The 13261-nt window shown below is 41.6% G+C and overlaps 1 protein-coding gene across 4 annotated transcripts in view; it reads right to left on the reverse strand.

Annotated features, from left to right (window-relative positions):
- GBF1 (golgi brefeldin A resistant guanine nucleotide exchange factor 1) overlaps positions 1–13261 on the reverse strand; it is a 103375-nt gene that overhangs the window by 13516 nt on the left and 76598 nt on the right. For all 4 annotated transcript variants that reach the window (XM_041461047.1, XM_041461049.1, XM_041461048.1 and 1 more), the window contains 14 exons: positions 12963–13192; positions 12286–12454; positions 11897–12108; positions 11110–11208; positions 10504–10698; positions 10006–10192; positions 9383–9523; positions 8762–8850; positions 5599–5801; positions 5054–5177; positions 4632–4757; positions 3984–4066; positions 1510–1746; positions 610–703 (listed from right to left, as the gene is read on the reverse strand). In XM_041461047.1, coding sequence (XP_041316981.1) covers positions 610–703; positions 1510–1746; positions 3984–4066; positions 4632–4757; positions 5054–5177; positions 5599–5801; positions 8762–8850; positions 9383–9523; positions 10006–10192; positions 10504–10698; positions 11110–11208; positions 11897–12108; positions 12286–12454; positions 12963–13192 — 2189 coding nt within the window. The remainder of the gene's footprint in view (positions 1–609; positions 704–1509; positions 1747–3983; positions 4067–4631; positions 4758–5053; positions 5178–5598; positions 5802–8761; positions 8851–9382; positions 9524–10005; positions 10193–10503; positions 10699–11109; positions 11209–11896; positions 12109–12285; positions 12455–12962; positions 13193–13261) is intronic.

Genomic DNA, 13261 nt, shown 5'->3' on the forward strand with positions numbered 1-13261 from the left:
CACAAATAGGTTAGAGCAATAAAGCTTACACTAACCACAGCACCTTGAATTTATTCTCATGGTACACCCCAAAGAAAGAGTCTTCAGGGCTTGCCAAATGTGGGGCTAACAGCTGATCTTATTACCAAAGTCCACACCCCAAGTGACAATTCAAAGCATTTGTTTTTCTAACCCCTTTATGCTTATGCTGTGCATCTGCATAGCTCCTACACTTTGGAAGTACAGCTCACAAAACAGTCACCCCTGGCACTGCATAAACCCTGTGATTGAATAGTCAATATCTGAAATGTATGAACTTGCTTGGGATCACAGGGAGATTTAAGTCCCTTCAGATCAAATAGGTGAATAAACAATTCTACATCAAGGCATTCTGCTCTGCTCAAACTAATACTTATAAGTAAAAGAAAATTTGCATATTTGAACCTGTCCTATGAAAGTCCCACTTCACTATACATTTCCCATTACTTCCTCCAGAAAACTCTGGGCAGGGGCTGATAGATACCTACAGATACAATGATAACTAAAATAAGCAATTATTGCTGCTTAACAGAGGAAGAGACCTCCAGTGCAGTAGAAGTCACGCTTTTTCCACCCTCTCTGCAAACTTACCTCACTGCTGAGAGCTGTAAACTTGCAGAGAGAAATTATGAGATTGTCAAACACATCACTAAGGCCATAGTGAGCAGAAATCATTGCACATTTCCTGGGAAAAAAAAAGAAAACAGAAAATAATGTACTAAGTCAGCACAGACAAGTCTGTCTACAGGACAGCAAATCTGAAACCCTCTTTGTTGACATTTTAGGCCTTCCTCTCCACCCATTCATAATGAATGCTTATGTATAGAAGTCTACTATTATTACTTAAATAAGCTCAATCCTTATCCATGGATACTGATACTTGTCTATGCTGATGCAAGGATCAGTTTAAAGAAATTAGTCTAAACAGAGAGACTACTTGCACCTAAGCATTATATCCAACCTCCTGTCCTAACATAAGAGAGTTGCTGAGATTGGTGGTAATGCTGAAGTCCAGTTTCCAAGATATCATGGCTACAGCAGTGTATTGACAAAGCATTAAAACTATGCTTAGTGTCCTTTGGTCTGATCTAAGCATGACCAAAGATCATGCCAATAGAGTTGCTCACAGATGGCAAGTTTTTGAGTACTGGTCATCTTGAGTGACTTTCCCCCCTCATTTCTGAACAGCCTAGCTGTGTCAGTAGGTCCTTTAAATGTAACCAGGTTGGAGTTTAAAAATATGTACCCCAGGCACTTTAATTTATTACAGCACAGCAGTCAAGCTAAACAGTGACTGGCAAGCCAGAGAAGCCAAGATGGGATGAACTGACACGAATGACAGAACACTAGAGTATCATAGTTCATCAAAAAGTGCTTTTCAATTGCTAGGAAAAGCAACATTTGATATTGACTGTGATGTCTCTCCAGCAGATAAACAGGAGCCAATGGTCCCACTTTGACTCTTCTATGGCTTATGAAGGTAAGAGTCACCTGAAACCAGAGATAGCCTTCTGGATTATTGTTTCCTCTAAGCTCTTGTCAAAAACATAAGAAAGTGCTGCAATGGTGGGCCCCCATGTCATGGTGAAGAGGTCATGGTCATAGCTTCCAGGAGGCACGTGGAGAAATATTCCCTCGTCAGTGGCACCACGATGCAGCAGGACATTCCAGATATAGTTTTCCTTCACCAGACCCGTCTGTTCTTCTGGCATCACTATCTCATCATTTCTGCAAGGGAGGAAAGCAGAAAGATTGAATTTTTCATTCTGAGTGAAACCTAACATTTACACAGTGTCTTTCATTACGTAGTCCCAGAGCTAAGCAATACCTGTTCTGGAATGATTTTGCCAGCTCCTGAAACATTCTGTTTTCCTAGGCCTCCCTGCTTTGCCTGCCCTTCTTAGATATCCTGAATATAAAGTCTAGTGGTTCTCAGAATCACACAGCAGCAACTGTGCAAGGTCAGTATTGAAGAAGCAGGTACCTACTGCTACAAGTGCAAAACACAACACAGACTGCCATTAAATGATGGGAAATTCTGGACAGCACACTGGCAAAGCTTCAACCTCCATCCAACTCTCACCCTGTCAGAGTGCTCTCTTCCTACCATTATTCCCAGTTAAAATGAAAGTTACATTGCTGCAGTCACCAGTAGGCAAGAGCATCTTTGCATAAGAATAACGGACATATTCATATTATGCCAAAATCAAATATTAGAAAGGAAAGTAGTATGAAATTAAAAATAAAACAAGAAACCAAAGGTATGATGGGGGATTTATAACCAGGGTTCCATAGCTCCTTACTCTAACTTGGATGAAGCTAATACAGTAATAAAATAATTATGATTAATGCCAAATACTGCTTGCAATCCTAGACTAAAAAACATAAAGCCTAAATACATACTCTCTAGACCTGGGTATCAGTGCACAAGAGAAAATCCTCTGCAAATGACCAACTAAGTGAACAAGAGTCTCAAAGCCACTGAGAATAGCAGACTACAGCCAGTCTGAAGAGTTCTTTCTGCAACAATCAAAAAATAACATACTTCAATTGCCAAAGAGGCAATTTTAATGTGCTATCAACAACTATAAAAACTGCTCCTGATTTATGCATAAGAAATAAGCTCTTCTCAGCTTCAGGTGCTGGCATATTTTGACAAGAGCTGTTATTACTGGGATAATATAGGGAAGTAAGTTTGCAGTAAACAGTGCATTATTTCTAAAATTTCATATATGATTTAAATTACCAGAAGTAATTTAAACACAAGTGAATGAGTTTACTTGGAAGGTTTCAGGAAATGAAAATGTGGTCAAAAGTGAAATGCTACAACCCTGAAGAGATTACACACTACTTCATACAGATGGCAGTGTCATTTTTTTGCCCTAATAATAAAAATAAATAGTTCCTGAGTCTCAACTATGACACTGGGACAATCTATCTGAGATGGAGCAATACTGAAATGATACGTCTATTATTCTAATCATAGAACACACTGGAAAAGCTGAAATATCTGGTGAAGGGGGGATAAAGGGAAACAGACTGGGATAGAGGCACTGGGTAACAAACATATGCTCAGTGTACTATTCAAAACATTAAGAACATCCTCAGGGGAGAGAGGCCAATCAAACTTAGAGCTCTGTTTGAAAGGTAGGGCTACGTCTTGAAGAACTTCCAGATATTCAGTACAGGCACCCACCTTCCTGGAGAAGGCTCAAAAGAGAGGGTCAGCCCAGTCACACTGCCCTGCTTCCAGCACCAGCTACTGCCTGCCACTGCAGATGGAAATCAGCTGAGACTCAGTCACATCCTGACTCCTCAGATGCGTAATCCTCTCAGCTTCAGATTGGCTGGGCCTGGATTTATTGATTTACTGATTTTTGAGCTATTATTAAAGCTTTCCACCCAAAGCTAGCTTGTGCACTAAAGGGCCTCAGCCACCAGAAACTCTCCTCAAATACTGCTCTGTGTGCCAAGAGCTTCAGGGGTAGCAGAAGAGGCTGGGGCAGACAGCAGCCACATATGAAGAGCTCAAAAGTAGAATATGTTAAACAGAGCCATGGACACATTGTGTCAGGGCACAAGTGGTGCCCTGGGGATGAGATTATCTCTTGAACCACATAAAAAAGTTCTAAAAAACTCTAAAGGCCTGGTCTGGAGAACAGAGCCTTCTTATATACAGCATTTCACATTCATCTTGCTCAGCCATTATTTCCCATATTCATACAAGTAACATTTTTAAAATTTATTTTAAGGTCTGGATTAAACTACTATGGCAAAAATCCAAGATACAAATTCATGTGTAACTGCTGTGACAGGCTTGTTTACCACAACCCCACACAGAGCTGGAATTTGGTCTGAGACAAACAGACACATGACTGGTGAGTCTCTCTCCATACTCTCCAGGTATCTCACTGACCCAACAACTCTGCTTTGCTCTCTGAATACATGGACAGGTTGAGTCTTACTTGATGGCATGATACATGTCTTCCAGAATGTCCTGTTCAAAGTCTTTGCCTCCATTCACACCTTTCAAGTTCTTCCGAAACTCCTGAAAAAAGTTACAGTATTAATTCCTAGTATCTCCAACTGTTTGGCTAGGATCAGTACTCCACTTGTTTTTCATGAGGCCAGAAGGCGATTTTCCTGCATTCTTTAACATGCATACTCAAAAATCAAGGTAAATGCTATTCTTAGTGGGAGTAGTGCGCAGCATCTCCTGTCTATGCTCACAAAGAAAGAGTAGAGACACAACACGTGCTTAGCTGAGGCTGGACTTCAGAATGGCAGGCCTGCACTGGCACTCACATGACTTGAACTCTGTAGAAGCCCACAGCAGTAGAACAATCTCCTCTGTGTTACTATGTCCGAGGATACAGATTGCACACAGAAACACAAGCCTCCTGAAGAATTTGCTAAGTTTTCTGGGAAGCTCCTATTTCTTCAGGCTGTCTCTTGCCTACAGCTGCTCTCTCAGATTGTACTCAGCTGTGGTGCTGTGCTCCAGCTTACTGTGTACATGAGTGAAGAAAAGACACAATGCCACTGAGCTAAAAAGAGGTACTACACTGTTTTCAAAACCAGAGAAGACAGATGCCTGCACTGGCAACACCCACCTCCAGAGTCATTGGGACGTTCTGCTTGCGGACATTGTGGTTGTGCTGATCAGTGTTCAGCATAATAACTGCATAGGCCAGGGCAAAGCAGGCATCACTATTAGCAAATGGAGACCCATTTGATTTCTGAAAGGCAAATATATGCACAAATTAATCCTACAGGAACAGTGATATCAGTGACTAAAACAGCCATTTTCCTAACCACAGCACTGAATCATCTCTGGAACAAACAAAAATCCCAGGTTCTGGCTCCAGCTTCTAAAAAGCAGCCCAGGAATCTATTTACCCCTGCCAGCTCCTACAAAACAACAGCTGCTGCTTGCAGAGCAGTTATGTAGGCCATTTGATCTGACATGTCCACCATGGCAAGCAGACGGACAAGAAAAAACCCAGTTTTGAGCTTTCTACCACCAAGTACACACCCTCCAATGTTCTGTGAAGGCTTCTAACAGTCTCTGAATTACAGGTGCCTCTCCTGGTAATCTAAAGGCCTCTAGATAAAGTCGTAAAGCTTCATCCAGCCTTAAACCTTGGAAGCTGAAAGTCCTGCAAAAACAATGAAAAGCAATGAGAAGCTGAAACAGGATGAGAAAGGTAGGATAAACTTAATAACTACAATCTTGTTTGCTTAGACAGTAGAGAGGAGGGTGAGAAGAAAAGAAATATACCATGAACAGCCAAAAACAGTAAAGGAGAGTCCACAATCTTACAAATCATTATGAATGTAATTATCTCTCCAGTCTTCATGGAGACTGGCCCAGCTGAAAGGCGCTTGAATGTCATACTAATACATATCTAAGGTGTTACCATATGCAAGAGACACACAGAATTAAGGCATGGCAGTCCAGAGAGAAACAAGAGATAGAAATCCAATGCCTCCAGGAACTACTATTCTACTGCTTTTTTTTATTACTAAACTCTTAACTTTCACTATTCCCTGACTGAAGAGATACAGAAGCATACTCACCCAACAAAGCTCTCCAGCAAGTCTATGTTCTTACGGTCACTCACAAATTCCCCAATCATCTTTTTGTCCAAGCGAGGATTTTCCCGTAACCACCTGGCCACTTCATTGTTGTCAATGGGGGTGGCAAGAAGGTTTTTCTCCTGCAGAAACTGTATCCCTTTCTTTGGTTTTTGGTTGAACTGCTCTGTGCCAGTTATCAGGAGCTGCAGGAAACATTCTGATAATTACAGCTTGAAGTGCACTTCTTATTTTACATTGTTCTTGGCATTTGAACCAAAAACAAAACAGAAGAAAGATCAGCCTCAGCACAATCAAGTTTACTGTACTGTGTAATCCAGGAAAAAGGCTAATGAAGGACAGAAAACCTGAATTCATCACAAGGTTTTACCATCAAATACTACTGGAGAGAGTAAGCTGCCATCTCTGAAAAGCTTTAACATCTAACCAAGCAATAAGCTCTGCTACTTCAAATGCCTCACCTGCTCTCATTTGTAAACACAGCAGATAAACCCCAGACATGTGACAAGATCAGCCCTACCCAGTTACAACAGCAGCACTGCTCTGTTGTCCTCTCCTGTCCCTTTGGCTCCAGGTTCTCATAACTACCTCACCATTAGGAGACAGGCAGCAAGAACCCTCAGCACTTATTCAGCATGTGTAAGAGATGGTCCCAGGAACATCTGGTCTTCCAGCCTGACAAGGTTATTTGTCGGCTGGGAAGAGCAGATACATATTTGGTTCTGAAAGGAAGTCACCTAATCTGCCCTCCTAGGAAACTAGACTGTGCCATAGTCACAGTGTAATAAAACAACTAAGAAAGGGTTAACTGAATGTTCTTGGTGGTTCAGAAAAACCAAAAGCACAAACAACGGTATGAACTTTACTAAGGAACCAGAATAAATGTCAGTTCCCTGTTAGCTCCTACCACGATCAGACTGCTAGCAATGACCTAGTGAACTAAATTCGTGACCATCATGATTACTAGCTCCCCTGGGTTTCTCAGTACCTCAGAAGCCACCAACCCTCTGGTCTCTGCTTCCCCTGCCTGTGTAAGCATCCTCAAAACTGCAATGAAACACAGACCCTGAAATAGCATGGAGTGCACAGAGACCCAGTGAGGCCATAATGAAAGAATAACCATGCACTGTCCTGGTCTAACAGGCCTGACAGGACTGTATAACACTGGTAGCATTTCTATTCAGCTGTAAATCCTGAAACCCAAGACCAGGGATATTCTGTAGATTGGTTGAGTCCACAGACTTCTTAAAACCACTTGAAAGGAGAATGGACTGCTAGCAGTTTGCACTGCATTTATGCAATGACAATCATGTCAGTCTTGTGCTTCTGAGCTTCTGGTCACCACCTTTGGAAACATCAAAGAAAACCTTCTGTTTGATACACAATTTGTTCTCTGCTTTTATTTAGCTTTTTATTTCCTTCCAACTGTGCTAATGTTTAGTACTTCAGAGGTTAAAGGAGGTAGAACATGCTGGTGCCAAGTCAGCATCAACATAACTAAAGCTGAGTGTTTGTTGTGCCCTGTTTATGTGCTTAGGATGAAACCACTGGGAGATTTAGAGTCAGAGAACAATTTTTATCTAGGCAAACGCAGAGATTTATGAACATCTTTCTGCCCCCTACTCTTGATTTCTTCTAAACTTGTTTTCCAGCAGAGCAAAGCCAGAGTATTACCAAAGGTTTTCAGTTAGAACAGAGGAAGCACTATGCAAGCTCCCTTCTCAACAATGGACGTTCACAGAGTCAATCAAGTAAAATTGCTATGAAAGCAAGATTTAAGGTAAAATCCGGTGGTAAGGTAAAATTTGAATACTCTGCTGATGATCACCTCCCCGCACTGTCCTTGTGGCTGGGGAAGCCAGGCACCATTACCCCACTGAAGCACGGTGTTGCAGGTAAAGAAAGAGATTTCCAAGTACTGCAGTAAACTTCCTACAGAGAAACCAATGCTTTAAATTACACTCAGATCCAGAGACTGCCAGAGTGGATCACAAAGCACAGATTAGTATGGCAGCAGAAGAAAGAAATTGTATTTTCTTCTATTTTTGATTAAGTAAGTTTAAACAAATATGACCATCAATCCCTTAAAAAAATGTAAAATAAAACCACCTATGCTGGAAAGAGAAGCCAGAAGCCTTTTAGTCAGATGCAAATAAAAACCCCTTTCTCTTTTACCACCAGTGAATCCTCCAAAAACATTAATTTATTTTCTACTATATCATCTCCTTACCCACAACTAGTATGACCACTCATGTTTCATCCAGAACATGCATTATTTTCATATTGAAATTTAGTAATCTCTCACACCTGAAATAAGCCTACCTCATGCGCATATTGTACAAAGAGAACAAAATATATCCAAAGAATATATGTGACTGAAAAAAATCTCAAGAAACGCACAAAAAAAAAACCTGAACAGTCCCATGTAACCCCTGGGGACTTAAGACATATTCATCCACTGTCTCTGGAGGTGAAAGAGCAGGCCAGTACCAGGTATTTGACACAGGACAGCAGATAAATACAAAGCCATTAGCATGGAGTACCTTTATCAACACTAGGCCTAGACTAGACCCACTCAGGGAATGGAAAAGTTGTACAAAGTTTAGACTATAACTTGGACTAACGAGGTGCAAGGAAACAGACTCTGAAAAGAAAGAATGGCTTTACCACACCAAAACAATCTTTTTGGTCGTTCTTATGACAAAGCAAACATAGGAATTACCAAGTCAGAATAGCAGACCAGTTAATTTCTACTACAGGCCTCTTGGCATGCTCCCAAGAGAGATGCTCCATTTACATCTTTGATAAGAGCAGTGATGCTGCCCTTTTTGATCAAAGTACCTGATTATCTCCATATAATAAAAACTAAATCCAGAGACTTTCCCACCCAGAAATCAGATGGACCTAGATTACAAACTGTGCCACAAAATTTCCCCAACACCTCCTTCAGCACAACTAAACCAGAACAGGTAATAATCACTGCTGTCTCTACAGTGTAGCAGGATTTTCAGTGGCTGACTCTTTAATTCTGATCAGCAGAGACCAGAACTCAAAATTTCTGAGGTATGACCAGTCATGCAAAGCACACTTGGAATGGGAAATGAGAACACTCAAGGATCCATCTGTAGTATATTTCAAACCATACCTTCTTTTTGTTCTTAATCTGCATAAGTTCCTGAGGACTTGGAAGGATACAAGAAAATCGAGTAGGTTTCCTGGGGATACTCTTCTCAGCTAGAATGACAAAGCATCATTACAGTCAAATCTATCCCCAGAGTAGTGCTCAGGCATGAGAGCGTCCCATAGTAACTTTCAGTCATGGAGTCTTTGCTGCAATATGCTGTCCTGCAAATTGCAGTCACACTTCAATTTAATTACTACATTTCTCCCACCTACATTTTCTTCAGCATAATTGCATAGTGGCTTCTTGCCCCAGACAATTTCACCCAGTCACAAGATTTAATTTCCTGGCTATTCTGGCTACCTACATTACTGATTCCCTGGAGAGCCCCTAACTTCCTTCAAAACTCTAAGCACTGCTATGAATTCACACTCTTTTGACCCAAAGTGACCCATCAGATCTAATGCCTCCCAGAAGACATGCAACACCTAGTAGGCATAAACAGCACACATATAATAAACATACATTGACCATATACCTCCTTCCAGTTTTAAGCACAATAGCTACAATACAGCAGGACCTGTCAGCAAATGTCAGGACCATTTTTAGGATATAGACACCCAGGGTACTGCCCAAGGCTATTACCTGCTTCACTTCCTCCTTCCAACTCCATGCAGCTCTCCTTCATCTGGTCAGCCATAAGGCACCCACTGGTGGGAGGACATGCCCCAGCTGGCTCTGAGACTGCACTGGAAGATTTTCCCTCACTGAATACTCTCTCAATATCTGTAGAAGTTAAAACAAACAAACAGGCAAACAAACAAACAAAACCCACCAAAAAATCCCAAACCAAACACCCACACAGAAACAAACTCATAAGCCAAGAAAAAAGCTATCAACAGAGAAATAATGAACTGATCACTCTAAACTGAACACGTGTTTATTCAAAGGAAGGAACCTTCTAGTAACCATAACTTTGCAGAATCCTCAGTATTTTGTCTACATGAATTCCATGGCATACCCTCAGTCTGTTGTGATTGCCAGCCTTGACATGGCCTTTATATAAAGCTTCATGAGAGACAAATTTTAATATCTGCAAATTTTACAAACAGCAAGGTTATTAACATCAGTGTGTAGTTATAAAATGTGCAACAGGAAGACTGAAAACACGTATTTAAGGAGTTTACTATGCCAGCAACCAAAATGCGATCTCCAAGTTTAGCACAAGACTAAGCTTAATATTGAAATATCAAAGAAAGTGTTCTTACTGTCGCTTGTTTCTTTGGTGCTGTTGATGGTTTCTGGGCTGGGTTTGACAACTTCCTTCTCTTGCTGATGTATGTTACTCAGCACTTTGGCCTGGCAGTGTGCCTCAGTGCTATCTATCACTGTCAGCAATGCTTCCAGAGACAGCAGATGGACAGTATACAGCTGTCCAGAAACTGGAAAGGCATTCTGGGAAATAATATGTAAGTATTAGTCAACTTTCACGTCTCTCTCACCATTACAGGGCAAGTAAGTTTTCCCCCACAGCTTGGGGAAGGCAAAAAACTAGAGCAGAACACCCTAAGCTTTGTAGCTTGTAATTAACAGTTTATTTGCTCTGACATTATTAAAGATCATGACTATTCTTGATCTCTTCTGCTTCCCAGAGTTAAATGGCCTTCCTCATCTCTACAGCACACTCACCCTGCACCCTCTGAGCACTCCCACTGTTAAGTTCTGCCCTGAGTCACCGGTGCCCCCTCCCTGCCCCGGTTCAGCACCTTGGAGAGCAGCTTGGTGAGCTCCTCGAAGAGGTTGGCACAGTAGTAGTCACAGTCATAGTTAATGTACAGCTCAGTCACAAAACTGGGAATCCTCCACAGCTGAACAATGGCTTCCAAAGCCATCTCCTTCATTTCATAGGGCATCTTTGGGTTTTCCACAGCGATTATTTCCATCAGCTTCTTGATATACATCTGGCAGAAACACAGGGCAGCTCAGTTTAAGGAAAGAAAAGAAAGCAGGACAGTGAATAGCTTTGAGGACTGCAGAGGGAGATTTAAGCTTCACCTTCCCCCACAACATTCCATCTTTAATGATGGCTCATTCTGAAGAAGGCTGTAAAAAGGTTTCAAACAGTTCTACCATCCAGTGCACCTGGATCTACAGTTCTAAAAACAGTCTGAAGGCAGGTAGCATACAGTACACCAGTCTCCAAGACATTTGATTTTGCATCAGAAAAAGGCCTACACAGCCTACCCATAACAATGAGTCATTTATACAAACATAATTTGACACTTAGACTCTATTTTACTACCCAGATATATGCATTTAACTGAAGGCAAATAAACTATTACAAGGCACCCAGTTATAGTCAAAAAACTCACCTCCAGCTGGAATTTCAGATGCTCTCTCATGCTCTCAAAGAGAAGAAAGCACACCCTGAGGGAGGCTGCATACAGATTGAGCCGTTCAACACTCAGTAGCTGGACAAGAAACAAAAAACCCTTTAAGAATTGCAAAGGCAAGTCATTATGTACTATAAGCAGCAGTACTACGGCACTGCAGGTATCACCTGCAACCAACCAAAGATCCACACACTGCCCCCCATACAATAACATTTTAAAAAACAATCCCTTGTTTTTTCAACATCCTGGTCCCACTTTTTGCTAGTGAGGATTAAAATATACTTAATTCTCATCTGTGTGTGATAACACTGTAACTACTACAACTTGGTACTTTTGCCAAGTCCACAGAGACTCTTAGTGGTGAAGGAACCTGGGAGAGGACCTGTCTCTGAGATGACCCCAGTGCAATTAATAGCTTGGTATCCCCCAAAGGTTCTGCCTACTACTAAGCTGGTAACTTGCATCCATAATTACCTCAAAACCAATTGTATCAAAACACAGTGTTATCCCACAGTAACAGTTCATTCAAATCATGCTCATCCTTCTTGGCCCTGGTCTGCAACAGCGGCTTTGCAACAGTGGCTTCTTGGCCCTGGCTTTGCAACAGTGCCATTTGGTGCAATTCAAAACTCTCATTGCAGTGCAGGAGAGAGCTTGTTTGCAGACCTGCCAAACCTCATAACACTAAAATTCAATACATTGTTTGATGGAAATTTGTATCTGACTCCCCAGTGCCATATTCCATGTGAGCATAAACCAGACTCACTTGAAATAGATGCCGGCACAACTCCTCCTTCACGAGTCCCAGGAGGGACTGACAGTTGGCGATGGGTGCTGACTCCAGGGCCACAGTGAGCAGCTGCAGCCCCATGTGGATCATCACCTCAGAGTTGTGGCGGTCATGAGGGTTGGTGAGAGAGATGAGAAAGCGGAACAGTTCTCTAATACATGGCAACCCATATGGGACCAGAGCTGCTCCTGAAGAAAAAAGAGAGATTACCAATCTAAATTTGCTTTTTGCAGGTGCCTAGCAAGTGTTAAAATTTTAATTGTTACAGACCCGTTAAGGAACAGGAGCTTATCAGCCTCTTAGCAGGAAGTGAAATAAAACAGCGGAAATGAAGTAGGACTTTAGCAGCATTGCCCACCTCTCACCTTCTTTTTGGGAAGACTGAGTAAAACGTACTCCCCGGGGATTTACATAGTCCATGTCATGAACTGAGGCAGAGTCAGAATGTTCTGCTACACATGTGCACTCCTCTAGGACCTCAGGGATAGACTCGACAGAAGCTGACTGGACCTTCTCCTCCCTCAGACTTTCATTCTTCATTGAAACATCATTTGAGAATGAAAGAAGCAAAAGAAGAGTTAAGCACTAGACAAGCAAAAAAAGGTCCCATTTGTTTGCAGTTAATCTGTAACTATTAAAACACTAGGTCACTAATGGAAGAGTATCATAAAAACAGAATTTAAGAGAAAAGAGAGCCTCTACATAAGCTGCAACTCTCTTTACCCTTCCACTTATATCAAGTTCCTGTCTGTTTTATGTAACTCTAGGTTGTGAGACTAAGGACTTTACCTCAAAAATACTCCTATAACCTATCAGTTTTTACTGCCTCTATGGTGAAAAATTTTGCTCTTTTAAAAAAAATGCTACACAACTTCAGCACGCTACTTCTCTTTAAGCCTTCCTACCATTTCTACCATTCAAAATATCTGCAGCTCTGAAAGGTCCCCTGTGGCTCTATGATCCTCTCAATAGCATTACTGTTGTGAGGAGAAATGATCATGCTGGGAGTTGGAACTTTTCTTTGCAAATTATATTCATGTACCTGGAGTTCAGGCTGATTTTGATTTTCAGTGACTTTGGCCTCATTCGAAGGTGTTCCTGCATTAAGTCCCAAAGAAGCGACTTGGTCCAAATCTGTCAGGTCTTCCTTGGATGTTGTCTGTGAGGACAACTCCAACCCACTGTCTGTAATAGGGCTGACTGCTGATGAAACGTTTTCTGAGCTCCCAGAGGAGCTGGGAGAAGGACCATCTATGAAAGCAACTCCGCTTGCTGATGAGAAGCAGAAGCAAAATGATTAGTATTGCTCTGTCCCTCAACCACAAATTCATACATTAAACA

This window comes from Pyrgilauda ruficollis, unplaced genomic scaffold, assembly GCF_017590135.1.
Source record: "Pyrgilauda ruficollis isolate IOZ18807 unplaced genomic scaffold, ASM1759013v1 scaffold15, whole genome shotgun sequence".
NCBI classification, from domain to species: Eukaryota; Metazoa; Chordata; class Aves; order Passeriformes; family Passeridae; genus Pyrgilauda; species Pyrgilauda ruficollis.